Raw genomic sequence first — 27,994 nt, forward strand, 5'->3', positions numbered from 1 at the left:
CCGCCGTCAAATTACGATATGATATGATACGATAATCTTTATTGTCATTGTCCCATACAGAACAACGAAATTGAAGAATTCTACACCAGACATTCAGAAACCAACAAGCCTGTTATCCCAGCTATCCCAGCCTGGTTAGCCCCCTAAAAACTCTGATACCCCATAATTAAATACAATATACTCCCACAGAAACTCCTTACACTGCATTTAAAACCAAAATCGCATTTGGCTAGAAACTGTTTCTCAGGCGGCTAGTCCTGGTCTTTATAACCCTGGACCTTCTTCCAGAAGGCAGAAGCTGAAAGAGATCATTTCCGCCCCCTGCTATTCCTTCTCCTCTCGCCACCCCGCGACCTCGAGTCCCTCCTGAGGTAAAGACACAGCCCAATGAGCAGCCACAACCGCCATCTTGAAACAACCGCCACTCCCAGCATCCGACCTGCCACGCCCCGCACGCCTGACTCTGACCTGCGATTGGCTGATGGGGCCTGGGCTTTGCCCAGATACGGCGCAAGCAAAGTGTTGTCGGAGGAGCCGGCCAATGGGGAGGACTCGGAATGGGCGGGGGGAGAAAGCGAGGAGGAGGAGGTGGAGCCAGCTCTCCCATTGCCTTCTGGGAGCCGTAGTGCCTGCTCTCCATTCCTCCCCCTACAGAAGGGCCTAAATGGAGGCAGTGAGAGATATTATTTTCTTGGGCTCCATGATCATGGCAGATGCTGACAGCAGTCACAAAATTACAAGACGCCTGCTTCTTGGGAGAAAAGCAATGACAAACCTAGACAGCATCTGAAAAGCAGACACATCACCTTGCCGACAAAGGTCCATACAGTGGTACCTCGGGTTACAGACGCTTCAGGTTACAGACTCTGCCAACCCAGAAATAGTACCTTGAGTTAGAAGAAGAAGAAGAGTTTGGATTTGATATCCCGCCTTTCACTTCCTTTAAGGAGTCTCAAAGCGGCTAACATTCTCCTTTCCCTTCCTCCCCCACAACAAACACTCTGTGAGGTGAGTGGGGCTGAGAGACTTCAGAGAAGTGTGACTGGCCCAAGGTCACCCAGCAGCTGCATGTGGAGGAGCGGAGACTCGAACCCGGTTCCCCAGATTACAAGACTACCACTCTTAACCACTACACCAAACTGGCTACACCAAACTGGCTCTTAATAACTTTGCTTCAGGATGAGAACCGAAATCGTGCTCCAGCAGCGTGGCGGCAGCAGGAGGCCCCATTAGCTAAAGTGGTGCTTCAGGTTAAGAACAGTTTCAGGTTAAGAACGGACCTCCAGAACGAATTAAGTACTTAACCCGAGGTACCACTGTATAGTTAAAGCTATGGTTTTTCCAGTAGTGATGTATGGAAGTGAGAGCTTGGACCATAAAGAAGGCTGATCGCCGAAGAATTGATGCTTTTGAATTCTGGTGTTGGAGGAGAGAGACTCTTGAGAGACCCATGGACTGCAAGAAGATCCAACCTCTCCATTCTGAAGGAAATCAGCCCTGAGTGCTCACTGGAAGGACAGATCCTGAAGCTGAGGCTCCAAGACTTTGGCCACCTCATGAGAAGAGAAGACTCCCTGGAAAAGACCCTGATGTTGGGAAAGATGGAGGGCACAAGGAGAAGGGGACGCAGAGGACCAGATGGTAGGACAGTGTTCTCGAAGCTACCAGCATGAGTTTGACCAAACTGCGGGAGGCAGTGGAAGACAGGAGTGCCTGGCGTGCTCTGGTGCATAGGGGTCATGAAGAGTAAGACATGACTAAACGACTAAACAACAGCAACAACACACAGTTGTAATTCAACCAGTGTTTAATTGCTTTTTAATTGTTGATTTTCCCACCTGGCCCCAACATTTTTAGCTTGCCTTATCTTCATCCGTGAGCTGCCTTGAGTCCCCGTCAGGAAAATAAATATGTGATCATTCTAATAATAAATTCAAGCCAGGCATTTTTCATCCCTATATAGAATGCCGGCAAGAGAGGAAGGCCACCCATAACTTAGAGTGCGGAGGTGAAACAGGCATATGACCCTCGGATGAAGGGTGTCATAGAAATCTGATGAATTTATTTTACTTTAATAAATATAATAATGATATTGCCTTGACCTGCTTGGCCAAAAAATCTCACATGGCTTTTGGATTCAGCAAAACCCAGGGGGACCGCAGTGAAACTGCAAGGCCACACCTGCACACACCTGGCCCATTGTCCCAGGCCAGGTGAGCAAGAGGTCTCCTTTCCACTGACATCATTGCACGCCTGATGTTGCCATAAATAATGCTGTGACCTCATGTCTCCAGGGGCTTGGGGGCCCCTAGCAACGCTGGTGAGGAGGAGCCACATTATCAGAGAGTTTTTATTTCCTTTTGCCCCCTGAAGATTACAGATCACAAAGAGGCGAAGGAGAATATCAGGTAAAATAACTCCTGCGCATTCAAACTGGCTGCCTCTGGTTGCTCACCTTCATTCTGACGGATTGTTATTGAACTGCCCTGGATACTTTCCTTTTTTTGACGAAGGGTGGTGTGTATTTTATTCCCTAAAAGAATAAAATAAATTGTGGGGTTGGACAAATAACAGCCCATCATGATAGTAAGATTCCATAAAGTTTGGATTCAATTTGCTCCAGGAGTTGCCGTCGCTTAGCCCCAGAACATGTTTTCAGCCCTAAAGAATCTCAGTCTTAGGACAGGAGAACTAATGAAGGCAAGGAGGCCTCTGAACATATGCAAAGTGCCTTTCCTTTCACCACTTGAGTTGCAGCAAGCAATTCCTACCCCTTGTTGCACACCAACCCAAACACCTTCTTCTTGCTGCTCCAGCCTGACACTCTGCAACTACGGGAGACGCAAGACCCTCTTGGGGTGTCAATGGTGTGAACCCCTCCATCATAGGCTCAGGTTGCATAGATGTGTAAATAAACCATAGATCCTCAAGAGATCACCGTCTCCGCTGCCCCTCAATCCCAAAAGTAAACACAAACCCTGGGTGAATGCCTGGAACCCATGGACTCTCGCACCACGGAGATTGGGTTGGCGTGCAGCAATAGGGAGGGATTGCTTGCTGCCTCTCAAGTGGTGAAAGGAAGGGGAGTCCAAAGGGGTTCCCAATGAGCAAACCAACCAGGGGGCCATTTCGTCTCTTGCAGGATGACCTCCTTCCTGAATAAGCTCCGGGGCCTGAAAAAGAAGGACCAGGAAAGTAATGAAAACATCCAGGAGAGCAACCAGGGGCAGCGGGACAAGGTGGAGGCCCCGTCATCTAGTCTGCAACAAAGTGCCACCCACGACCCGGCTAGCCAGAGAACCTCCCAGCTCTTGCCCATGCTGATGAAACCTTCCCAGTCACATGCGGAGGTCAGGAGGAAATCTCAGGCTCCTTCGGTAGTCTTCCCAGACCTGGTCAAGCGTCAGACCAGCACTGCTCAGCCAGTTAGCAGCAGACAGGACTCCAGGCAGCAGCGGCACTTGTCCCTGGGGAAAAAGAAGAGCCCTGAGGATTCTGGGCCAGTGTTCCCAGGTGAGTAGGCAGACCCAGATCCCCTTTGGGTTCCCCTTGGCAAGGCCTGCGTCATCCGAGGCCGGGGTCTCTCTTGGTTTCCTTGATCTCTGGGCGCAAGTCCCACCCACCCCACCCCTCCTTTTTAAGAGGCGTGTAACATGGAGCAGGGACTTCCAGGTGGCTGCCCCTGTTCTGTTCTGCATTGCTGGGGGTTGGACTAGGTGACCCCGCAGGTCCCTTCAAACGCTACAGTTCTATGATCCCTTCTCAGTTATGCCATGCATCTGCTATCTGCACTTTCCAGAAACCATTTTTCCCAGTTTGGTGAAAGGGGACAAATTCAACACAGCGCTAAGCAGATTGCCACATTTGCTCACACATTTCTGCTTTCCTGGTGGGACAACCTACTGCATGTTTTGTTCTGGGGGTTCGCCTGCCTACCCCTGAGCCAATTAAGGGGTGCTTGGGGGCATATGGGGAGAAGAGAGGGTGGGGGAAGCCCAATTGTGCTAGCAGAAGTCCAGGGTGCATGGAACGTACACACATGTGGGAAGTGTCTTGTAATTCTGGATATGCAGGAGTTTACAGTGAAGAGCAACGACAAAGTAGTACTAGGAGCCGTGGGGAGCTCTTTCATTAAGAGGTCCCTGATGAAGGCTGGAAATGACCCTCAGCCACCCCAGAAAGACCCCTCCCCTGAAAGTTTACCCCAGTATGATAGACACCAGGTGGTGCCATTTGTTTTGTTTTTTTAAGTTTTTTAATTAAATTTTACAAAATATAGAAAAGATACAAAGACAAGGACAAGAAGAAACTAAAAACACAAAATACAACAATACACACATTAAGCATAAAAATACAAAATACAAAAATACGTACGTTAGAAACTGATAGTAAAAAGAAAAAGCACATATAAGAAAAACACAAAAATTCCTTCTTTCTTAATTTTAGATCTTAAATTCACATATTCTCCTGACTTCCTCGCGTCCCCCGTTCTTGTATCCCTTTTCAAAGTTGGTTCAGCAAATTAATAGCCCATTAATTTATCTGTTGTTGGTTTAATCTTAGATTTTATCTTGTTACTAGAACCCCCACAATTCATTTCAATGTCATCAACATTCAGAAATTTTACAATATTTCTGCAAATAGATATTAAATTTCCCCCAATCTTCTTCCACTGACTCTTCTCCCTGGTCTCGGATTCTGCCAGTCATCTCTGCCATCTCCATGTAGTCCAGGTGGTGCCATTTGAAGCGTGCAGAGATGACATGGTGCGGCCACCCTTTGGGGCTGCCATTGCCGGTCCAAGGAACTGAGTTCTGTGGCCCCTTTCCCACGACCTGCTTCCTGAACCTTCGTCCGGATCCGTTTGCCAAAGTTTGTGGGGATGTTGAATGAGGTCAGCGAGTGAGCGCTCATCCCAATTCATTCGCAGGGAGATGAGACAATGTCGCATCAAGAAAATGCAAGCTCCCGCTTTCCATTCTAGTTTCCCTGTCACTTTTCCCACCACGAAAAATGTCCAATTTGGAGCCTGTTGGGGAGCGGGAAGAAGAGTTTGGATTTGATATCCCGCCTTTCCCTCCCTTTAAGGAGTCTCAAAGCGGCTAACATTCTCCTTTCCCTTCCTCCCCCACAACAAACACTCTGTGAGGTGAGTGGGGCTGAGAGACTTCAAAGTGTGACTGGCCCAAGGTCACCCAGCAGCTGCATGTGGAGGAGCGGAGACGCGAACCCGGTTTCCCAGATTACGTGACTACCGCTCTTAACCACTACACCACACTGGCTCCACACCACACTGGGAAGTAGGTTCATTGTGCAAATCGCTTCAACCGAGCAACTTGACTCTGCCGATGTGCCATTGAATCCCATCTGGAAGGAGCAACTGGAAGCCCCCTGACAAAGAACTGACCTTTCCTCTCGTCTGCCTCACATACTCACCTCTCTCTTTCTCTTTCTCTTTCTCAAGAACTCTCAGATGAGAAATTTGGATACTTGTGGGCGAGTAAGAAGCTGCTGAGAGGAAGATCGCTCAGAGAAACTTTGGAGATGATGGATGAGCGGGAGATTTTGGACACCATCCTCAAACACCTCCAGCCAGCTCCCCAGGTGCGTGTGATGCAGGGTAAAGGTAAAGGTAAAGGTACCCCTGTCCATACGGGCCAGTCGTGTCCGACTCTAGGGTTGCGCGCCCATCTCACTTAAGAGGCCGGGGGCCAGCGCTGTCCGGAGACACTTCCGGGTCACGTGGCCAGCGTGACGAAGCTGCTCTGGCGAGCCAGCACCAGCGCAGCACACGGAAACGCCATTTACCTTCCCGCTAGAAAGCAGTCCCTATTTATCTACTTGCACTTAGGGGTGCTTTCGAACAGCTAGGTGGGCAGGAGCTGGGACCGAGCAACGGGAGCTCACCCCGCCACGGGGATTCGAACCACCGACCATGCAATCGGCAAGCCCTAGGCGCTGAGGTTTTACCCACAGCACCACCCACATCCTTTATGATGCAGGGGAGAGTTGATTTAAATCAAATCAATTTAAAATCATGACTCAAATCACTAGCCAGTAAGATTTTGGGAATAATAAATTTTCAGAGTTGTTTTTTGCAGTTATATCAAAAACTACTGATTTGGTTATACTGTTAGAAATGCATAGACAGATAATTATGATATTTCTAGTCTAGTCTATTTCTAGGCATGCATATTTTTTAAAGAGAAGACAAGTGGCAAATAAATGGCAACTGTTCTCTAGACAAAAAAAAACGACACTTTTCTTAATTTTATTCCCTTTTCTTTCCGACTTTAAAAGCAGACCTCCAGTGTCCACAGAAAATCGACTATCTTGTCCCTGAGAGCAGCAGTCCCTGGCCAGCAGAAGACCTCTAAGCCAGGACCTGAGAAGGTAAGTTCTGAGTATCGTAGATGACACCGGGTGGGGTGGGGTGGGCAGCATACAATCTGAGGAAAGAAGAACAGAGAAGTTTGACTTCCTTTCTTAGCACAGGCCTTATACATAGCAGGGAGACACTGAACAAAACATTCAGAGGCAATGTCCCTCAGAACTACCAAGCCAATCAGAGTGCAGGCTTCCTCAGTAAGCGTCAGCAAGCAAAACCTCCACCTTTCCCTCTTTTGGTTATTTGGCTTGAACATGAACACAATTCACCTGGAATGACCTCCTGTGGGAAGGGTGAACTTCCAGCAAAACATTTTCTTCAAGGAGCGTGGGAGGTCGTCCCCCCTCTCCTGCTTAGCACACTCAGGCCCTGAGGGACAAGCTAGAGAGGGCCGTAAAAATCTGGTCTCCAGCTGTTTTTGAACTGCAATTCCCATCGTCCCTGACCACTGGTCCTGCTAGCTAGGAGTGATGGGCGTTGTAGTCCAAAAACAGCTGGAAACCCAAGTTTGGGAAACCCTGATCTAACACTAATATTTTAAGGAGCTTTGAACAAGGGTTCTGTGGGGGAAGCAAGATCATTCATGGGGCTTCTAATGTCTGGTGCAGACAGAACTCTGGTTTCTTCTGAGCCCGAGGGTCCACAGCAGTTGGCTCCCCCTTTCCCCCTTTGGGAAAAGAGAGGGGGCAGAGCGTTTGGCAGTCTCCCTCATTGAGCAAGTTGACCAACTCTGCCTCTTCTGGCTGTCCCCGCAGGGAATACAAGGAGATCGTCTGAACGCAACCTGCTGCTCAGGTTTTCTCTCTGTCTTGGCAACCAACAACAACAACAACAACACTAATAATAATAATAATAATAATAATAATAATAATAATAATAATAATAATTTATTATTTATACCCCACCCATCTGGCTGGGCTTCCCCAGCCACTCTGGGCGGCTTCCAAAAGAATATTAAAATACTATAATACATCAAACATTAAAAGCTTCCTGAAACAGGGCTGCCTTCTGATGTCTTCTAAAAGCCTGGTAGTTGTTGTTCTCTTTGACATCTGGTGGGAGGGCGTTCCACAGGGCGGGCGCCACTACCGAGAAGGCCCTCTGCCTGGTTCCCTGTAACTTGGCTTCTCGCAGTGAGGGAACCGCCAGAAGGCCCTCGGCGCTGGACCTCAGTGTCCGGGTAGAACGATGGAGGTGGAGACGCTCCTTCAGGTATACTGGACCGAGGCCGTTTAGGGCTTTAAAGGTCAGCACCAACACTTTGAATTGTGCTCGGAAACGTACTGGGAGCCAATGTAGGTCTTTCAAGACCAGTGTTATGTGGTCTCTGCGGCCGCTCCCAGTCACCAGTCTAGCTGCCGCGTTCTGGATTAGTTGTAGTTTCCGGGTCACCTTCAAAGGTAGCCCCACTGTGGCGTAGGTGGGGTGCCAGAAAAGAGAACACCCTCTCCCAATTTCAGTCACGCAGGGTGGGTGGGGAGACCCATAAGAAGCTGCGGGTGCAGGTACTAGTTTTCTTAAAAAGCGGGAAGAACCTAGGGTCAGTTTATCTAGGACAAAAGTGTGTCGTAAGAACGAAAGAGGAGCCTGCTGGGTAAGACCAGCAGCCTGCACAGTCCAGGATCCTGATCTCACAGTGGCCAACCAGATAGAATCATAGAATCATAGAATCCTAGAGTTGGAAGAGACCACAAGGGCCATCGAGTCCAACCCTCTGCCAAGCAGGAAACACCATCAGAGCACTCCTGACATATGGTTGTCAAGCCTCTGCTTAAAGACCTCCAAAGAAGGAGACTCCACCACACTCCTTGGCAGCAAATTCCACTGGCAAACAGCTCTTACTGTCAGATGCCCGTGGGAAATTTGAAAGCAAAATTCGAACACAGAGGCCTTCCCCCTCCTGTGCTTTCCAGCAACTGGTATTCAGAAGCATTCCTGCCTCCAGCTGTGGAGGCAGAGCAATTAGGACATGCTGAACTCTTCAGCTTTCAAATTCCTCAAATGAGGGGTACTAAAGAGTTGTAGCATTTCAGAAGATACTGTGGTTAAATTAATATAATTTAGTTTTGTGTGGTAAGTAAACTGTGTGTCAAATTGCATACAAATCATTAAAACAATTGTCTAGTACTTGCAACCTATTATTATTATTATTATTATTATTATTATTATTATTATTTAGCATTACCTGACATTTTCAGAAGGTAAAATTGAAATTCTTTGGTTTTCGAAAAGCAGTTTATGTAACTGGTGGGGTCTCCTCACTGTGACTCACCCAAACCTTCCCCACCCCTTAGACTGTCCTCTATAGATACTACGGACTCAAACTACGGGATTCCAGGAACAAAGATACAGTCCACCAATACTTGCACTTACTTCTAAAGTTGCCTCTTGAAGAGGAAACAGTCAGAGAGGTGAGTGAATTCCTGTGTTCCCATAAAGTCCTAGGCAGTGCTACACGGTTTTGACAAATGTACAAGTTTTTGCCAGCGGATCCCACTAATACAGCACATTTATTCAAACATTGGTTGGATGACTGCATCACAAAATTACCTGTGCAAATTTTGAAAGATAGCAATGTTTTGTTTCAAACATTGTTTCTGAAAGTGCAGATTTACGTGTGTTATGAGAATTATAAGGTCTAAGATATAAAATAAGTGTACCAAGCAAACACACACACACACACACACACACACACACACACACACACACACACACACACATATATATATATATATATATATATATATATATATATATATATATATATATTTGCTTTCGTAGATTTTCACGGGTACAGGAATGCAGGTTTTGGTGTCTTCGGGTGTCTTCCCGTGTAAGAGTTGGGGTGTCTAGGCGACGTTTCGACGAGGTCTCACTCGTCATCTTCAGGCTGGTGCTTTCGGCTTCTTGTTACTAGAACAGAGCAGGGTCTCAGTGTTTGAGTTCCTATAAATACTGTTGAGGGGGTGTGGTGTATAGCCTCCAACGTTCTGGGCAGAGAGGAAGTTCCCAGGTTAATGTGCCTTTTCTTCTTTTGTTCATTAATTACTTGAGGGATATCTTGAGTGATTACTTGAGTGATATTCTGAGTACCACTTAGGAGGGTCATTAGGTGTGGATTAGTTGCTAAAGCTTTCGTGTCTTGACCTCTTGAGCTTGTGAAAAACTTTTCTCAGAAAAACTTTTCACAAGCTCAAGAGGTCAAGACACGAAAGCTTTAGCAACTAATCCACACCTAATGACCCTCCTAAGTGGTACTCAGAATATCACTCAAGTAATCACTCAAGATATCCCTCAAGTAATTAATGAACAAAAGAAGAAAAGGCACATTAACCTGGGAACTTCCTCTCTGCCCAGAACGTTGGAGGCTATACACCACACCCCCTCAACAGTATTTATAGGAACTCAAACACTGAGACCCTGCTCTGTTCTAGTAACAAGAAGCCGAAAGCACCAGCCTGAAGATGACGAGTGAGACCTCGTCGAAACGTCGCCTAGACACCCCAACTCTTACACGGGAAGACACCCGAAGACACCAAAACCTGCATATATATATATATATATATATATATATGCTTTCGTAGATTTTCACGGGTACAGGAATGTAGGTTTTGGTGTCTTCGGGTGTCTTCCCGTGTAAGAGTTGGGGTGTCTAGGCGACGTTTCGACGAGGTCTCACTCGTCATCTTCAGGCTGGTGCTTTCGGCTTCTTGTTACTAGAACAGAGCAGGATCTCAGTGTTTGAGTTCCTATAAATACTGTTGAGGGGGTGTGGTGTATAGCCTCCAACGTTCTGGGCAGAGAGGAAGTTCCTAGGTTAATGTGCCTTTTCTTCTTTTGTTCATTAATTACTTGAGGGATATCTTGAGTGATTACTTGAGTGATATTCTGAGTACCACTTAGGAGGGTCATTAGGTGTGGATTAGTTGCTAAAGCTTTCGTGTCTTGACCTCTTGACCTTGTGAAGAGTTTTTCTGAGAAGATGGCTGTACTGCACTTAGTTGTGCTCTGGCTTGGCTTCGTGTATAGGGGCGAGCTGTGGTTTTGTGCCCTGTGCCAGCCAGATCTGTGTAGGGATTGCAGGGGGGTGCAGCATCCGGAGGTGCCACTATGGTTTGGCTACTGGATGGTGTCTGTAATTTATCTGTGGAGAGGGTCTGGGTTTGGGTCTGGTGTGGTTGATTGGAGATGGCGTTCTGTGTGCCTCTGGTTCTGGTGTCGGTTTTTGTGGGGAGGGCTAATTTCCAGATGTCTGGCAGGCGGGACGTGTCGTCACGCTTGTTCATGTTGTGAGGGTGTTTCTCTATCTCGATGGCTTCCATGATTATTCTCTTGTGGTGATGTTCCATGTTAAAGAGCAATTTGGAGTCTGCAAAATTAATTTCGTGTCCTGTTTCTTTCATGTGTTGGTAAAGAGAGGAAGTTTTTTCTTCTTTTTTGACGGCATTCTTGTGTTCTGCGATACGTGCATTTATTCGTCTGTTTGTTTGTCCAATGTACGTGGCTGGGCAGACTTTGCAGGGTATTTCATAGACCCCTTGGTTTTCTAACTGGATTTTATCTTTTGGGTTTCTGAGGATATTGGCTATTTTTTGGTTGGTGCAAAAGGCTGTTTTGATATTGTGTTTATGGAGGATTTTGCTAATTTTATCTGTAGTGCCCTTGATATAAGGAAGGAGGGCCATGCCATTGTTTTCTTCTGTGTCTTGGTTTTTGGGGGGTGTTTCTTTTTGGATTAGCTTCGTAACCCTGTTTTGCTGGTATCCGTTGGCGATTAACACATTTGAGAGATTCTGTAACTCAGTTGTCAAGTGGTCTTTGTCAGCCAGGCGTTTGGTTCTGGAGATGAGAGTCTTGGCTACGGAGTTTATTTGTGCAGGGTGGTGGTGTGATTGTGCATGTAAGTAGCGGTTGGTGTGTGTTTTTTTCCGGTAGATAGTGTGTCCTAGGGAGCCATCAGGTTTTTTGTAGATTAGGACGTCAAGGAAGGGAAGTTGGTTGTTGGCTTCTATTTCCATAGTGAATTGTATTTTGGGGTGTAGGCTGTTGAGATGTGTGAGGAAGCTATCTAGTTTTTCCTTCCCGTGTGGCCAAATTACAAAGGTGTCGTCAACATATCTGAGCCAAAGTTTGGGTTTGTGTTCTGACTTGTCTAAAGCATTGGTTTCAAAGTGTTCCATGTACAGATTTGCGATGACCGGTGAGAGGGGTGATCCCATAGGTGCTCCTTCTATCTGTTTGTATCTTTGTCCATTGTGGATGAAGTACGTGTTGGTTAGGCAGTGGTTGGTCAGGTCCAGGATGTATTCGGGGGGATTGTATTTGTTTTGAATGGCTGTCAAGGCTTCATTAATGGGCACTTGTGTGAATGTTGTATCTCTCTTCACACAAGTGCCCATTAACATCTTCGATGTTGTATCTCTCTTCACACAAGTGCCCATTAATGAAGCCTTGACAGCCATTCAAAACAAATACAATCCCCCCGAATACATCCTGGACCTGACCAACCACTGCCTAACCAACACGTACTTCATCCACAATGGACAAAGATACAAACAGATAGAAGGAGCACCTATGGGATCACCCCTCTCACCGGTCATCGCAAATCTGTACATGGAACACTTTGAAACCAATGCTTTAGACAAGTCAGAACACAAACCCAAACTTTGGCTCAGATATGTTGACGACACCTTTGTAATTTGGCCACACGGGAAGGAAAAACTAGATAGCTTCCTCACACATCTCAACAGCCTACACCCCAAAATACAATTCACTATGGAAATAGAAGCCAACAACCAACTTCCCTTCCTTGACGTCCTAATCTACAAAAAACCTGATGGCTCCCTAGGACACACTATCTACCGGAAAAAAACACACACCAACCGCTACTTACATGCACAATCACACCACCACCCTGCACAAATAAACTCCGTAGCCAAGACTCTCATCTCCAGAACCAAACGCCTGGCTGACAAAGACCACTTGACAACTGAGTTACAGAATCTCTCAAATGTGTTAATCGCCAACGGATACCAGCAAAACAGGGTTACGAAGCTAATCCAAAAAGAAACACCCCCCAAAAACCAAGACACAGAAGAAAACAATGGCATGGCCCTCCTTCCTTATATCAAGGGCACTACAGATAAAATTAGCAAAATCCTCCATAAACACAATATCAAAACAGCCTTTTGCACCAACCAAAAAATAGCCAATATCCTCAGAAACCCAAAAGATAAAATCCAGTTAGAAAACCAAGGGGTCTATGAAATACCCTGCAAAGTCTGCCCAGCCACGTACATTGGACAAACAAACAGACGAATAAATGCACGTATCGCAGAACACAAGAATGCCGTCAAAAAAGAAGAAAAAACTTCCTCTCTTTACCAACACATGAAAGAAACAGGACACGAAATTAATTTTGCAGACTCCAAATTGCTCTTTAACATGGAACATCACCACAAGAGAATAATCATGGAAGCCATCGAGATAGAGAAACACCCTCACAACATGAACAAGCGTGACGACACGTCCCGCCTGCCAGACATCTGGAAATTAGCCCTCCCCACAAAAACCGACACCAGAACCAGAGGCACACAGAACGCCATCTCCAATCAACCACACCAGACCCAAACCCAGACCCTCTCCACAGATAAATTACAGACACCATCCAGTAGCCAAACCATAGTGGCACCTCCGGATGCTGCACCCCCCTGCAATCCCTACACAGATCTGGCTGGCACAGGGCACAAAACCACAGCTCGCCCCTATACACGAAGCCAAGCCAGAGCACAACTAAGTGCAGTACAGCCATCTTCTCAGAAAAACTCTTCACAAGGTCAAGAGGTCAAGACACGAAAGCTTTAGCAACTAATCCACACCTAATGACCCTCCTAAGTGGTACTCAGAATATCACTCAAGTAATCACTCAAGATATCCCTCAAGTAATTAATGAACAAAAGAAGAAAAGGCACATTAACCTAGGAACTTCCTCTCTGCCCAGAACGTTGGAGGCTATACACCACACCCCCTCAACAGTATTTATAGGAACTCAAACACTGAGATCCTGCTCTGTTCTAGTAACAAGAAGCCGAAAGCACCAGCCTGAAGATGACGAGTGAGACCTCGTCGAAACGTCGCCTAGACACCCCAACTCTTACACGGGAAGACACCCGAAGACACCAAAACATATATATATATATATATATATATATATATATATATATATATATATATATATATATATATATATATATATAAACCACATGTCTGAAACAGTACAGGGAAAAGTCCTGAAACCATTTTGTCTCTCCCAAACTGACCTCAAATGTTTCTCTGCAAGGAGGGAGGAAATGAGAAAAACCTCCCCATTGTCTCTTTGCTCACAAATCCTGCCATAAGGGCACATTTAAGATATGAATAGGGCAAGCCTGTGACCTGGACTCAGGAATTAAGTAGTTAGAATAGCCAGGCTGTCCAGGTAAACCCATTAGCAGCCAGGTAACCCCACCAACATTTTTCTGTCAGACAGGATTCTGTTGTAGATCTCCCCTTCTCTGATGTATGTATGATGTATTGGGGGGGGGGGCAGGTCTTGGGCTCCAGGGTGGGCAAATTCAAAATGTCTTGCGTGTCATTGTTTGGGGTCCCTCCTGCCTCCTGCGTGTGGTTGTGAGCACCCTGTTGCAACAGTTCATAAAGATCAGGCTTACTAGCTGCTTTGCTTCTCAAGATTCTCTGGTTGGCCTGTTATTTTCTCCTACCGATAGAGAACCTGCAAAAGGACTCTATGGGCTCTTGGGTACCCCATAAGGGAAAAGGAGCAGTTTTTTCCTTATAACACGTGCATCATTCTCCCTAGGGAATTTCTGAGGCTGTCGGTGTGGCTTCATACTGCCATTTATATCAGATGCTGATGGCGCTGCGTGATTTCGGCCATGCAGTCATTGCAAGGAAGATTGAGATGTCTGAGGTAAGGGTGTCAAATGAGGAAGGAGCATTGCAAGAGTGTAGCTCAGCCATCCCCAACCTGGTGCCCCTTCCCCATCTGTGTGTTTTGAACTGGAACTCCCATCAGCCCCAGACAGCATGGCCAATGGTTAGACACGATGGGAGTTGTAGCACAACAATATCTGAAGGGTACCAGGTTGAGAAGATCCTGGCAGATTGGGTCCTTACTGCTATTTTTTATATATATATTATATTTTTATTGGTTTTCAAATACAAAAAACAAATTCATACACTCCATACATCTTAATTAAATCTTACTTCTCTTTTTGACTTCCCTCAATTTGTCTGCAATTCCTTCCCTTTATTACTTTTAACACATTTCTGCCATTTTAACCATTTCCCCTCACAGAGCTTCCTTAAAACTTACAAACGTAATTTGATTATCACTCAGTTTTTGCATATACTGGATAAACTTTTCCCAATCTTCTTTAAATCTTTCGTCTCGTCGATTCCGGATCCTTCCAGTCATTCTATCCAGTTCTGCATAGTCCATCATTCTAGTTCTCCATTCTTCTATCGTAGATAGCTCCTCCTGTTTCCATTTCTGGGCCATCAGTATTCTTGCTGCTGTCACTGCATATAAAAATAACTTCTTTTCTTTCTTATTTATCTCCATTCTACTTCTCTGTTTATTGTCATTGCAAATTGTGCTTGTAACACTTTAATATTCATTTTAGTTTTTTTATCTTCAGGACTGGTAACCAATCTCTTCTCATTCTCCATTATTTGTTTTAAAATTTCTTTTTTCCCTTTTTCTCTCAATTTATTGGGTCCTTAGCTGCTATTTAGATCCACATCAAAGCATACGAAACAGCCTCTGGGTCCTATTATCTAGAACAGGCATCCCCAAACTCAGCCCTCCAGATGTTTTGGGACTACACTTCCCACCATCCCTGACCACTGGTCCTGTTAGCTAGGGATGGGAGTTGTAGTCCCAAAACATCTGGAGGGCCGAATTTGGGAATGCCTGATCTAGAAAAACAGACCTGTGTTGGAAGAGAATGAATCCTCCTCCATTTCAAAATATGCTCTTTTTCAAGGGATGTGATCCTTACCACTCCAATAAAGGAATTAGATCTGCTAATGCTCTCAGTATGTAAGGCCAGAAACTTCCTCTGGGTGTATGTCTCAGCCATCCTTCTGATGTGGGCTCCAGCAGTCCTGTCTCTGTGGCTCCAGATCCTAGATCTAATCTGATCCTTTTGCTCAGTCAGTCAGCCAAACAGATTCGTTAGAAACCATTGGTCATCCCCAAAGTACAAGCAATACAAAAGTGCACTGACTCATGTTTTTAGCTTGGTTGTTGGATGCTTGGCTGGCATTTCTTCAATAGTGGAAGCTAATTTTGGTGGGTGGGGGGTTGTCTCCTGGTTACCATAGAAGATAGAATCACAGAGTTGTAGAGTTGGAAGGGACCCCAAGGGTCATCTAGTCCAACCCCCTGCAATGCAGGGATCTCAGCTCAAGCATCCCTGACAGATGGTCCTCCAACCTGCGACAAAGGAGAGTCTTGAATCTCCTGAGGGAGAGTGTTCCACTGTCAGAAAGTTTTGAATGAAGAACCTCTTAGTGTTTGGAAGAGGGGACACCTCTCCAACTGAGGGCAGGGAGCAAAACCCAAGAGAGAAGGCAGTCGGCAGGTTGGGAGAGGCAGAGAGAAAGAGGAGAGAGGTTTCATCTGCAACCAGCTTTTGAAAATGGGGTGCTCTCGGGCAAGCGTTCATCTGCCTTATGGGAGTGCCTGCTGGCCACATTCCACTATGTTTTAGAGTAGACCCACTGAATTTAATGAACATGACTAAGTTGGGCCCATTCATTTCAACCGGTCTACTTGAAGCAAAGCATAGTTGAGTATCACTCTCTGTGTTCACCTCCATATATTTGTAAATGAGGTGAATTGTTACAAAGGCATAGTAACTGCGTGCACATCTAACAGTTCCATAACCTGAGGGGGCCTTGGGGTCGTGTGCCCCTGACTCTCCTCTCCTCCTCCAACCCAGCTGGAAGGAGATCAGAACCTTTTCCTTCCATTTTCAGTTAACGTCCATCAAGTGTTACTTCAAACGCCCCAAAGGATGGATAATATTCACTGTGATTTGTTCAAAGGAGGCAAGAAAAATGAAACCCAGGAGTGTGTTGCCCCAAACTCACTTTCCCCACCCTTTCCCTCCAGAATACAGGGGAGAGGAATGCCAGTATCACCATCATACTTTGCTACGGGCAGATGGCTCTTGGGGCGCGGCCTGAAGACCTCCTGCGCTTCATCGAGCTCATTGTGGCAGAGCTCCTCTTCCAATTCCAGAACACCAGGAAGGTATGGCTCTCATTTTCCCACGGACTTCTGTTGCTTGTTCTCTCGGCACTGAGCAGACCTCCTGAGCTCCGTCAAGGTCCTTGCACCACATGCCTTCAGACTGGGCCCTAGGGCAGGGTCTCTGGCTTCATCCACCGAAGGGTTGTAGACTGGGGTGTATACTGACTCCACACGTAGGACCAAATGGGGTATTACAGTGGTACCTTGGTTCTCAAACTTAATCCATTATGGAAGTCCGTTCTAAAACCAAAGCGTTCCAAAACCAAGAAGCAATTTCCCATAGAAAGTAATGCAAAATGGATTAATCCGCTCCAGACTTTTAAAAACAACCCCTAAAACAGCAATTTAACATGAATTTTACTCTCTAACAAGACCATTTCTGGGTTAGGCTTAGGGTTAATTTTAGGGTTGGGTTCGTGTTAGGGTAAGGATTAGAATTAGGGTTAGGGTCAGTGTGGCTTTATGTTGCCTTGTGATTTGGATTCAATCTCAATTTCATAAAATCCCTTCTCCTTTTAGGACGAGGCTCTGAAAAAGAGCCTTATGAAGGCAGCCATTCTAACAACCGAGGCACTTGTGCAAACGAATGTGGGACATGTCATCTTCCCACACAAAGTGGAGCTCACCATCTGCATCATTGTGAGTAAAGAAAAAAGAAAAAGAAATCTCCTGGGGGGGTTTTCCAGAGCGTGTTTTTTTATATATAGCTGTGTAGGTCTAGCTCTGGTAAAATGTCGGTGTTGCAGGTTCTGAGCATCTGGCCCCAAACAATTTCTGGGTGGTCACATTCTGCTCCAGCTCAAGTTTCCAAACCCTCTTGCAAGGCAGCCCTCCATTGTGGCAACCTCAGCAGGATGTCACCAGCGCCTAAGGAAAAGAGGCTAGGTTGTCCCAGGAGGAGAGGGCTGTCCATGGCTCCTAGCCATGATTGCTATGTTCTACCTCCACAGAGGAAGGAAGCAATGTTTCTGAACATCAGTTGCTGGAAGCCACAGGCGGGGAGAGGGCTCTTGGGCTCATGGTCTGCTCCCTGGTTTCTCACCGCTGTGAGAACAGGATGCTGGACTAGATGGGCTATTGGCGTGGTCCAGAAGGCTGATCTTACCTTCTTCTGAGGTAGAGCTCTGTCCAGGTGAAAGATGGATCTCATTCCCAGATCCAGGAAGCCCACTCTTCTCCCCTGGGAGGACCCACTTGCCAACTGCAAAGGTGCTGTCCAGAGGGCTGGGCTGGAGAGAGAGCGCAGGTCAGGGCTTGGAGTGGTGGTGGCAGCGATGGTGCCTCCAGGTCTCTGACGTGCTGTGTGCTTCCCCACAACAGGAAATCATTGAAGAGGAGCCGTTGGGATCTTTCTCTATTTCTGTCCTGCACCACGCCATCATCACCGTCACCTGCATGACGTAAGTACAGGGAGGAACTTCTCACTGCCCCACCTATTCCTGGTCCTTCCCTTGCCATACACTTGGCCAGACACACTGCATATTTCCTCACCAGGTTTATGGACTGCTGGGTGCTGAGCATTTCCTCTCCTTTCTCTTTCCTCTTCAGTGCCGTGAGACCACCGATGGACTCCATGCTTCGGTCTGAGCTAGTGAAAAAAAGCACCAAGAAGGTGTTTTCGTTGCCCTCCTTGAAACTTACAAAACTCAAAGCCGGGAGTCCCACACAATCATCACATAGCCAGGTGACTGGACCTTCTGCTTCTCGGGATATGAATGGAGGAAAATGGGGTTGCCAGGTTAAAGGATTTGAGGGCAGAGAGTCTGGGCCGTGTAAGCTACAGATAACGCTGCCACAGACACTTGGCCCATCACAATGATGTAACAACCAGAGACTTTGGGTGTATATTTTTGATTGTAATCATGTTTCAATATTAACTGCATTTAACCTTTGGCTAGAATGCATCCACGAATGATTCCTGCATGCCTGCATTTTGTGACTCTCATGCCTCCCTCCTACACTGCATTTAATTTTGTTTGCTTGTTTGTTTATACGCCGCCCACCTGATTGGGTTACTCCAGCCACTCTGGGCGGCTTCCAACAAATTAAAACACAGCAAGACATCAAATATTTAAAGCTTCCCTATGCAGGGCTGCCTTCAGATGTCTTCAGATGGAAGTATAATTATGTATCTCTCTGACATCTGATAGGAGGGTGTTCCACAGGGTGGGCCCACCACCGAGAAGGCCCTCTTCCTGCTTCCCTGTAACCTCCGTTCTTGCAGTGAGGCAGCTGCCATAAGGCCTTCTCAATAAACAACAACAACAGCCCCCTCTGAAGATTTGATTGCTATGGCAATGGAGGTTAAAGTACGATAGTTAGGGCCAAATGGTTTGGGACACCCCAAGGAAGTTGAGCCCAGTGTGGAGTCCTGTATCTTTATATCCCATGACCTGTAACCTTTCTTGGTGTATGTCAAAGAACGTTTGATGTTTATGACTCTTTGAGCGCTGTGTTTGAACCCCTGCATAAGCTTTGTTACGAATTTGCTGAGCAGCTGGTGGGCAAGGCTGCCCTGTTGCAATAGCCCTAATATACTGAAGCTTGCTGTGGTTCTCTTGTTTCTGTGTGCCATTCAAAAGGTGTTCCCTCACCTGGGCAATGGACAGGTGGTATAGAAATAAAGTCTTACCACAGCAGCCCCCCCCCCCCCCGGTGACTGTTTCCCTCTTTTCTCATTCTGGCTACGGGCTGCAAAAGTACTTTTCTTTTTTTATAAAGAAATAGAGTTGAAGAATGTGTGCTTCTCCAGCTGTGCTGCCATTGGCCCCAGTCAGCACAGAACCATAGAATCATGACAGGTGGTCATCCAACCTCTGCTTAAAAACCTCCAAGGAAGGAGGGGACTGTTGAGCTCACGTCTTCCTTGCGGGTTTCCCACTGGGTCATTGCTTGGCCCCTGTGGAAAGGGGCTGCTGGACTAGAAGGCTCCAGAGCACATGGGATTTCCACGGGGGGCTTCAGCTTTTAACTGCTTTTGCTTCTCTCCTTTCAGGACTTTTATCAGCAGACGGTCAACGCCTGCCTCAACATGCTCACCAGCTTGCTGTCAGAGGCCCCCTCTCTGGAGGCGCTGCAGGATATATTAGTGGTAAGGGAGCCCCCAAGATGTCAGAGCAGGGGGAGGCAGCAGATCCTGTTGAAATGATTGCACGGGGGGCGTCTGTGGCCAACTCACTGGTTGTGGATGCTGATGGTGAACTGGGCCTCTGTGCTGCTAGGAAGGCTTGTGCAAGGCACACATCCGTTTCCTTTCAAAGATATGTCCTCTGCTGATGGCATATGGGGAAGGGCCGTGGCTCAGGGGCAGAGCTTCTGTTTTGCATGCTCAAGGTCCCAGGTTCAGTCCTCAGCATCTCCAGGTGGGGCTGGGAAAAGGCTCTCTGTCTGAAACCCCAAAGGGCAACTGCCAGTCATTACCTGTGGCCAACACCAAGGTTGGTGGATCAATGGCTGCGCTTGGTCTAAGGATGCTTCCTGCATTCCATGGCTATGGCTGTGGTGAGGTGTGTGTTGTATTATTGTAATTATCACACACACAAATGACAGATCGCAGGGTGGTTCACAACATGAAAATACAAAATGAGAACACAAAATACACAGTAAAACAAAAACAAACCAAGGGCCGATTAATTTCTAATTCTATTAATCTTCAATGTGTTTCATTTAATGGCTTCTTTTTTCTATATCTCAAGTTGTTCTTATTTTGTTTGTAAGCTGCCTGGAGTCCCTGTCAGGGAAAAAGGTGGGGTATAAAATAATGATGATGATGATGATGATGATGATGATGATGATGATGATGAAGTAGAACAAATTGCAGCAAACTTTCTCCTTTACAAAACAACCCCTTTTTGAAATTTGTCCCCTCTATGGTCCCAGCATGATTGATCCAGCCAGTAGCCAAAGCTTTGTGAATTTGCAGACCCGGATTAATGGTTGTCCTTCTATGTGATGATGATGATTTCTCTCCCGCAGCACACAAATGGCTGGATTGACTCCACAAAAATCTATGAGCGCGAAAGAGCTGTCAAGAGCACCAGCTTTCTAATGAAATATGTTTCTGAGCATTTGGACTTTGATGTGAGTGACCAAGGCTTAATGCTGCAATTTCATATTTGTGGTTTTTTTAAATGTATTAAATTTCCATACTGCTCTTCATCTGAAGATCACAGGGGTGGTTTACAATATAAAAACACAGGAATACAATAACAGATCATTCCGATTAGATAACGCGAATGGGTCTTTTTTCATTTTCGTTTTTAACTTGCTTTAATTTGTTTTTAACTTGTCGGATTTTCTCCGGAAAGGGTAAATCTAGATTCAATGGAGGCAGGTTACAGGGTGGGATACAGGCTAGCATTTATACTGACATAATGTTTTATGGATGCTGTGTAAGACACTGTGGTGTAGTAGTTAGAGTGTTGGTCTGAGACCTGGGAGAGACCCGGGTTCAAATTCCCCCGCTCAGCAGTGACTCTCATTGAATGTGACCTTGGGGGCCTGTGACTGCCTCTTGGCCTAGCCTACCTCTCAGGATTGTTGTGGGGATTAAACGAGGAGGAGGAGGAAGACCACCTTGAGCTCCCTGCAGAAAAAGCTGAGAGGTAAATGCAATAAAATAAATAATAAAAGTAAAACTTGCATATGTTGCGTGCCTCGAGGGAAGTGGTTCATTAGCGAATACAGTAATAACTGGTACTAATCAGCACCGATCCCACAGGAAAAACCCTTCTGGAATCCTATCCAGGGCAGAATCAGGCTAATCGGTCTAACCCTCGAGCAAATATGAGGGCTGTGTGTGGAAATTCCCTTCCTGACCTATGTAGATCATAAGAACAGAAGAATCGCTTTGCTGGGTTTGCCAAGAAACCCATTTGGTTCATCTTGCTATTTCCAACTTCAGACAGAGGGATGCCTCTTGGGAAATTTCAGCCAGGGTGTTAAATTGATTCTGCATCTGTGCATGAGATATATAATAACATAGCAAGGTAGCATCTCTCCCCCTTTCCCTCTGGTTTAACAATACTCCCATAGATGTTCTCAGCGATCAAGCTGCGATATAGGAGTTCCTGACATCCTGAGGCAGCCTGGACCTCAGATTGTCAGGGCTTTGTAAATGACTAGAAAGACCTTGAAGCTGCCTCAGAAATAGATGGGCCGCCAATGCAGCTGTTTTAAGAATGGTGTCCCATGTTCTCAGCCCGAGGCCCCCACCAGCAATCTGGCCACAGCATTCTGCATGAGCTGGAGCCGGTGAAGCAGATCCAAGGGCAGACCCCCCCCCCCAGAATACATTGCAGTAATCCAGCCTTGAGGTTCCCAAAATATGGACTGCAGAATATGGTCAGGCTATCCCTGTCTAGGAAGAGCCATAGTTTGCAAACCAGACAAAGCTGGTAAAAGGCACGCCTAGCCCTAGAAGATATTTGGGTCTCTAGCTGCCAAGATGTATCCAGGGGTACCAGAAACTAGACAGGTAAAAAGAGACTTGGTCTACCCAGGATTCAAGCATGTTGCTTTTATGAATTGTGCGTTTCTGTATACCTTCTCCCGTAAAGTCTGCGTTTTGTTGTGGTGGTTTGGAGAACTGCATTGCCAAATTTCTGGATTTTGAAGGAAAACCTGTGTCTTGGTTGGCGTATTGCTTTGGAAAGTTCAGGTGTGAACTAGATGGACTTTCCCCTGCTCCCCAAAGCGGTGTGGCATGGCCATCCCAGGGGAAGGTGCCAGCCAGTGCTATTTTCCTAGAAAAAGAGGTGCCAGGACTCACCATGAACTCACCTCCCTCATTCTCTTATAATGACAACAGCGCCCACCTGAGAGGTGCCAGAACTGAGTTCCAGTGAGTTCTGGCTGGAAAAAAGGCCCTGGGGCAAGCCTTGGGTGGGCCACCTAAGCACAGATCTCTTGCCCTGCGCCCCTCTGCCACCTTTGCCGCCTGAAAGCATGCCAGACGGTTTTCTCTTGCTGGGCTCTGTGGGACGAGGACTGACTGTGCATCTCTCTCTCCACCTCCTAGATATCCCAGGATTTCCCCCTTCTTGGACAGCTGGTGGCGCTGTTGTCCCTCCACCTCGCAGACAACGTGAAGGAGATTGGCCTGCTGTCAGCGGAGGCCTTGTACCATCTCCATTACATCATGATAGCCAAAATGGGTGAGGGTGATGCTGGGAAAGGGTGTGTTTCTTGCAAGCCGCAGGGTGGGAGATCTGCAGCCCCCCAGAAGCTGCTCCAACTCCCATCATCCCTGAGTGCTGCCCATGCTGGCTGCTGCTGGGGTTGACGGGAGCTCAGGAGGGCCAGAATTCGTGCCAGGACTGGCCTGACGCAAACACCCCGTTGGCCAGAGACGAGAGGTCAGTCTGAGGGGAGGGATTCACTGCTGAAGAAGACAAGAAAAGCTGCCTGGATCAGACCAGTGGCCCACCCCAGTCCAGCATCCTGTTCCCCCAGGGGTTGACCAGTTGCCTCTGGGAAACCAGTAAGCAGAATTCGAACTCAAGAGCTCTTTCTTCTCCTGTGCTTTGCTGCCTCTGACTGTGGGGGCCCAGCATAGCCATCCTGGCTAATAGCCATGGGTAGCCTTCTCTTCCATGAATTTGAAAGCCATCTTGGTCCGTGGCCATCAGTGCCTCCTGTGGCAGGGAGTCCCAAAGTTTAACTGTGCACTGCATGAAGAAGGACCATCCTGAAACTTCAGTTTCATTGGCGGTCCCGGAGTTCTTGTGTTAGGAGGGAGAGAGAGAAAGCTTTCTCTCTCTCCACTTTCCCCTTGCCATACAGTGTGTCTCCTTTTCCTCGCCATCTTACTAAACGGAAAATCCCCCAACTGCTGCGACCATCCTGAAACTTCAGTTTCATTGGATATCCCGGAGTTTTGGTTGCCCCCTTCTGAACCTTGCCCAGTTCTGAATTCTAATTTTTGAGGTGAAATTGAGAATCTTTTTGTGGGTCGCAGTGGGGAAACTGGAGGTTGTGTGCCGGGAGCACTAATGCTGTCTTCTTTTGCCTGCATATCCCCATCCCTGACCCCGTTTAGCTAAGAAGGTGGAGATGAGGCGTAAGAACAGGAAAGGCAACGTGGTCAAATGGTTCCGAGAAGACTTCTTCATCCCTGGGCCCGCCATCTTTTACACCGACATCTCCAACGTGGCCAAGGTAGGTGTGGCTTTTTGGACTGTTTCTTGCTGAGACTGCAGCCAGCTCTCAGTTAGCAGCCCACGCCTTCTAGGGGATGAGGGAGAGATTCAGAGCAGTTCACATTTAAAGCCAAAGCTATCAAATCCAGGCTTCCTGAAACAATATGAGAACGGAAACATAAGCTGCCTTTGAAATTCATACATCCTTGAGTTTTTCAGTACCATTTCCTGGCCAAACAGTGTCTACAAAAAGGATTGTGCAAGCTAAAAGTGTCCAGAAAATGAATATATTAGTGTAAATAACATATGGAAATGCATTGTATTAGAATAAATTTTTTGAAGCCAAGCGCCCATTGGTCTAAACTGCATGCCAAATTCTACTTACAGTGGATGCTTGGGTTGCGAACGTGATCCGTGCAGGATGCACGTTCGCAACCCGCAGCATTTGCAACCTGTGTTTGCGCATGCGCGGGTTGCGATTCAGCACTTCTGCGCATGCACAAAGTGGTACTTCCGGGTTTCAGTGGTCTGCAACCTGAAAAAACGCAACCTGAAGCAGTTGTAAACCGAGGTATGACTGTATTCTAAAAGGTCACATTACACAAAACGATAGATAGATAGATAGATAGATAGATAGATAGATAGATAGATAGATAGACAGATAGATCCCAACCCCAAACTACTCAGGCACTGCCACAACTGTGAGCCCTGGATAGAGATCCGTATGCATTACAAGCTGCAAGCTGCCAGGCCAATGGATCCTGCAGGAGAATTGTGGAGTAGCCCTAGCCGTGCATCTGATGGGCCACTGCGGTGAGGAGAGCTGCTTCCCTGCATGTCTGACCTTTGCTGGATCGAGAAGAGGCAGTGTGGTGCAGTGGGTAGAGAGTCTGACCAGGCGCTGGGAGACCTAGGGCTCAGATCCCCACTCAGCCAGGAAACTCATGGGGTCAGTCACGGTCTCTCGGTCTAAACTCCCTCATGAGGATGAAATGGGGAGGAGAGAGAACCAGGCATTGCCACCTTGGGCAGAAAAAGAGGATGAAAAGTTGACCCATTTGGTGCCCGTTTCATGAGGCACTGCCAAGCCAATGGGCTATGCCAGGCTTCCTCAACCTCGGCCCTCCAGATGTTTTTGGCCTACAACTCCCATGATCCCTAGCTAGCAGGACCAGTGGTCAGGGATGCTGGGAATTGCAGTCTCAAAACATCTGGAGGGCCGAGGTTGAGGAAGCCTGGACTATGCTAACATTGTGGTGGATGTTTTTGACGTATATTAAGAAATAAACACACAGCCTGCAGGTTCCCACCTAATCTGACTTCGTTTGGCATTGATTGATTATATAACTGATATCCACTATTACTGGCCCTCTCTGTTTCTGCAAGAACAGTTGTCTTATTTTCTAGTCTGACTTTAGATTGTACCTCTTCATGTTCCAAGGTCATAACCAGTTTTAGATGGGGATTGAAAATAGGAAGGCGTCACCTGACTCTTAGTTTTGTTTGTTGTGAAATCTTTCAGTCACTTAAATAAACATTTAAATAGAATCAGAATTGGAGAGTTGGAAGGGACCCTGAGGGTCATCTGAGGCAAAGTGGATGTGTCTTTCACTAGGTTTGTCCCTTGGACTACTGAAAAGTGGTCAGATGCGGAGCAAAAGAAAACTTCCTCGTCTTTCTTCTTTGTGCCAGGCTTTTGGGGAGCACCTCACGCCCAGCCAGATCAACGAAGTCGTGTTGAAGGCGATTGACAACCTGACCGTGGAAGACAGAGTCGTCTCTCAGGCCTCAGGAAAGCTGCTGAGTTCCTTCCTTGAGGAATGTGGGGTGGACATGGAAGATGTAAGGCTCAAAATGGAGGCAGGGGGAAGCAGGTTTCCTCTAAATTAAACGTTCTCTTTGGATGTAGAATCAGCTTGTTTCTAGGGGTGTAAGAAGGCATTGATTTCCACGTTTGTGGATTGCGCCTCTGTTTCCATTCTGCTGCAGTTCAGCTTCCAAAAAACAACCACCATGTTTTTAATCTCAGTTTTGTTTTGTTTGTTTTTCGGGGGGGGGGTAATAATCACTTTGAGCATCTTTTTTATCTTGTCATATATCATTCCCCCAAAACCCCTCATTTTCTTTCAGGTTCACCACACTTTCTCATCCTGGTCTTCTTTTATCTTCTTCCAGCTGCCCATAGTTGTGAAGGAGATTTACAACCATCTCCACAGAATATCAGACACCCACACTAAGAATGAGACACTCACAGCTGTAGTCAACCTTGCTGCGAAGCGCCTGAACCCGGTCGTAGATAGCCTGTTGGACTGCTCAGTGGAGTGTGATGAGTAAGGGCCTCTTAGAGATGAGTGTGATATGGGGGGAGATATCCATTTTGCCTGCAAATCTCAGGGCGTCTCAGATGCCCTGCATAACCTGCGATCCACCAAGCCAGGCCACAGCCCATCAGCCATGGATGGAGATTTCCCAACTCTGGGGCATCTCCCAGGTTTTTGAAGTAGAGCTGCCAACTTTTTGTCCCCTGGAAACTGCTTGCTCTGCAGGAATGAGGCTTTCTTCCACGCTGTGAAAAGCAGTACACAGTGTGGATCAAATTTCTGTTCAAGATTCAGGTGGAAGCCATGCCAGGTTTCCCCCCCCCACCACCTTCTGGACAGGGAACAAATTCTGTTTGGGTCACGTTTAAGCGAGAGCTTACATCATTTGCAGTTTCCAAAATGAGAACTGTCGTATTTCAAAATTCGCACTATTCTGAATTTTTCAATGCAGTTCTCCAGTCAAGTAGCGCGCGCGCACACACACACACACACACACACACACACACACACACACACGTAGGCACACAAATGCATGAACTGGTGGAAATAACATATAGAAAGACATAAAATTAGAGGAGATTGATTTGCAAAAGGTGTTTAAGAGGCAAAACTGGATATGAAAATCTGCAAAGTGGAAATGGGGAGAGCTGAATTTAAGTGGGCTTTCTTAATTTATATTTCCGTTTCCTACTTGCAAAAAATTGTGCCCCGAGTTACATATCAAAAAGGGGAATAGTAGTTTCTTTCTTTGCTAATGCACGTGCGATATCAAGGAAATACAGAAGGCCTGACTTTTTTTAAGAAAGGGAAAAAGGAAAAATTCTCTTTGGACAAATTGCAGAAGTGCTGCAGCGATCTGGAAGGCCTTGGTCTCCGATCCGTACTCCAGCATCAAGCTGCTGAGACCCCTCCTGAAAAGGCTACAGGGTGAAGACCCCAACACAGAAGTCACGTACAGGCGACGCAGCACTTCTCAGATGCCAATAGCGGTACGAAACCACTCAGTTTCTCTCTCCTGGGTGGTTCTTGAATGGGAGCTGGATGGGGCTGGGGCTTCTGGCTGGGGGGGGGGGAGGGTTGCATCTTAATAACTGGCCTCTAGGGTTCTTCCCAGCGGCATCTTAGTGGTCCATCACTGTGGGGGGGGGGTCTCCTGGAGCCCAGCCCTGGCTCAGGGGCAGAACACCTGCTTTGTATGCCAAAGGGCCCCAGCATCTCCATGTCGGGGTGTCCCTCGCCTGGAACCCTGGACAGCCACTGCTAGTCAGTGTAGACAATACTGAGTGAAATGGACCAGGGGTCTGAGTCGCGTCCTGCATAGAGAGTTGGGAGATCTGGATCTGACGATGTCCTCTGCTGAATGCTGTTCTCCTGTCCTTGTCCCTCCAGGCTACCAACGCTTTGTGTCTGATCCTGTCGCTACCTGAGGCTTTGGATGTCCTGCAGAACAAGTTCCCCCAGCTGCTGCTTGCCCTTATCACTCAGATCTATTTTCTTTTTGGGTCGAGCAGAAGAGTTTCGAGGGCGACAAGTCTCATGCCGGAGCCCCCTTCGCATCTCCCTCCGCTGGCGTAAGGGACCTGCCCGTGCATTGGGGGTGGCCCTCCCTTCTCTCTCTGGGCGCTTGCAAGCCTGACCGTAGCAGTGATGGCTCAGCCCTCCCCCAAGAGATAGGCTTCACTTGGACATGGAGTGTGCTGGTCCCGGGGGGAAGGTCAAAGTCCGGTCCTGGGTCACTAGCCTGGAAACAGTTCACAAGGTCCGAAGCAGGAAGCCGGGCGGGGACAGGAACACTGGAGGGTCAGGTCTGGGTCCGGGCAGGAAC

The 27,994-nt window shown here is 47.1% G+C and overlaps 1 protein-coding gene across 1 annotated transcript; it reads left to right on the forward strand.

Annotated features, from left to right (window-relative positions):
- Nucleotides 1-1,500: 1,500 nt before the first annotated feature.
- LOC308579598 (maestro heat-like repeat-containing protein family member 7) lies at nt 1,501-27,744 on the forward strand (the record flags this gene model as incomplete). The annotated part of the gene is made up of 14 exons (XM_081214186.1): nt 1,501-1,746; nt 3,143-3,513; nt 5,465-5,604; nt 6,304-6,393; nt 8,683-8,799; nt 14,247-14,357; nt 19,705-19,800; nt 20,685-20,789; nt 22,729-22,864; nt 23,749-23,867; nt 25,541-25,690; nt 26,024-26,178; nt 27,011-27,158; nt 27,559-27,744. The coding sequence occupies exons 1-14, from the start codon at nt 1,670-1,672 to the stop codon at nt 27,742-27,744; spliced, it is 2,001 nt and encodes a 666-aa protein (XP_081070312.1). The 5' UTR covers nt 1,501-1,669.
- Nucleotides 27,745-27,994: the final 250 nt, after the last annotated feature.

Source organism: Podarcis bocagei (assembly GCF_964188305.1).
Source record: "Podarcis bocagei genome assembly, contig: HAP1_SCAFFOLD_243, whole genome shotgun sequence".
In the NCBI taxonomy this organism is placed as follows: Eukaryota; Metazoa; Chordata; class Lepidosauria; order Squamata; family Lacertidae; genus Podarcis; species Podarcis bocagei.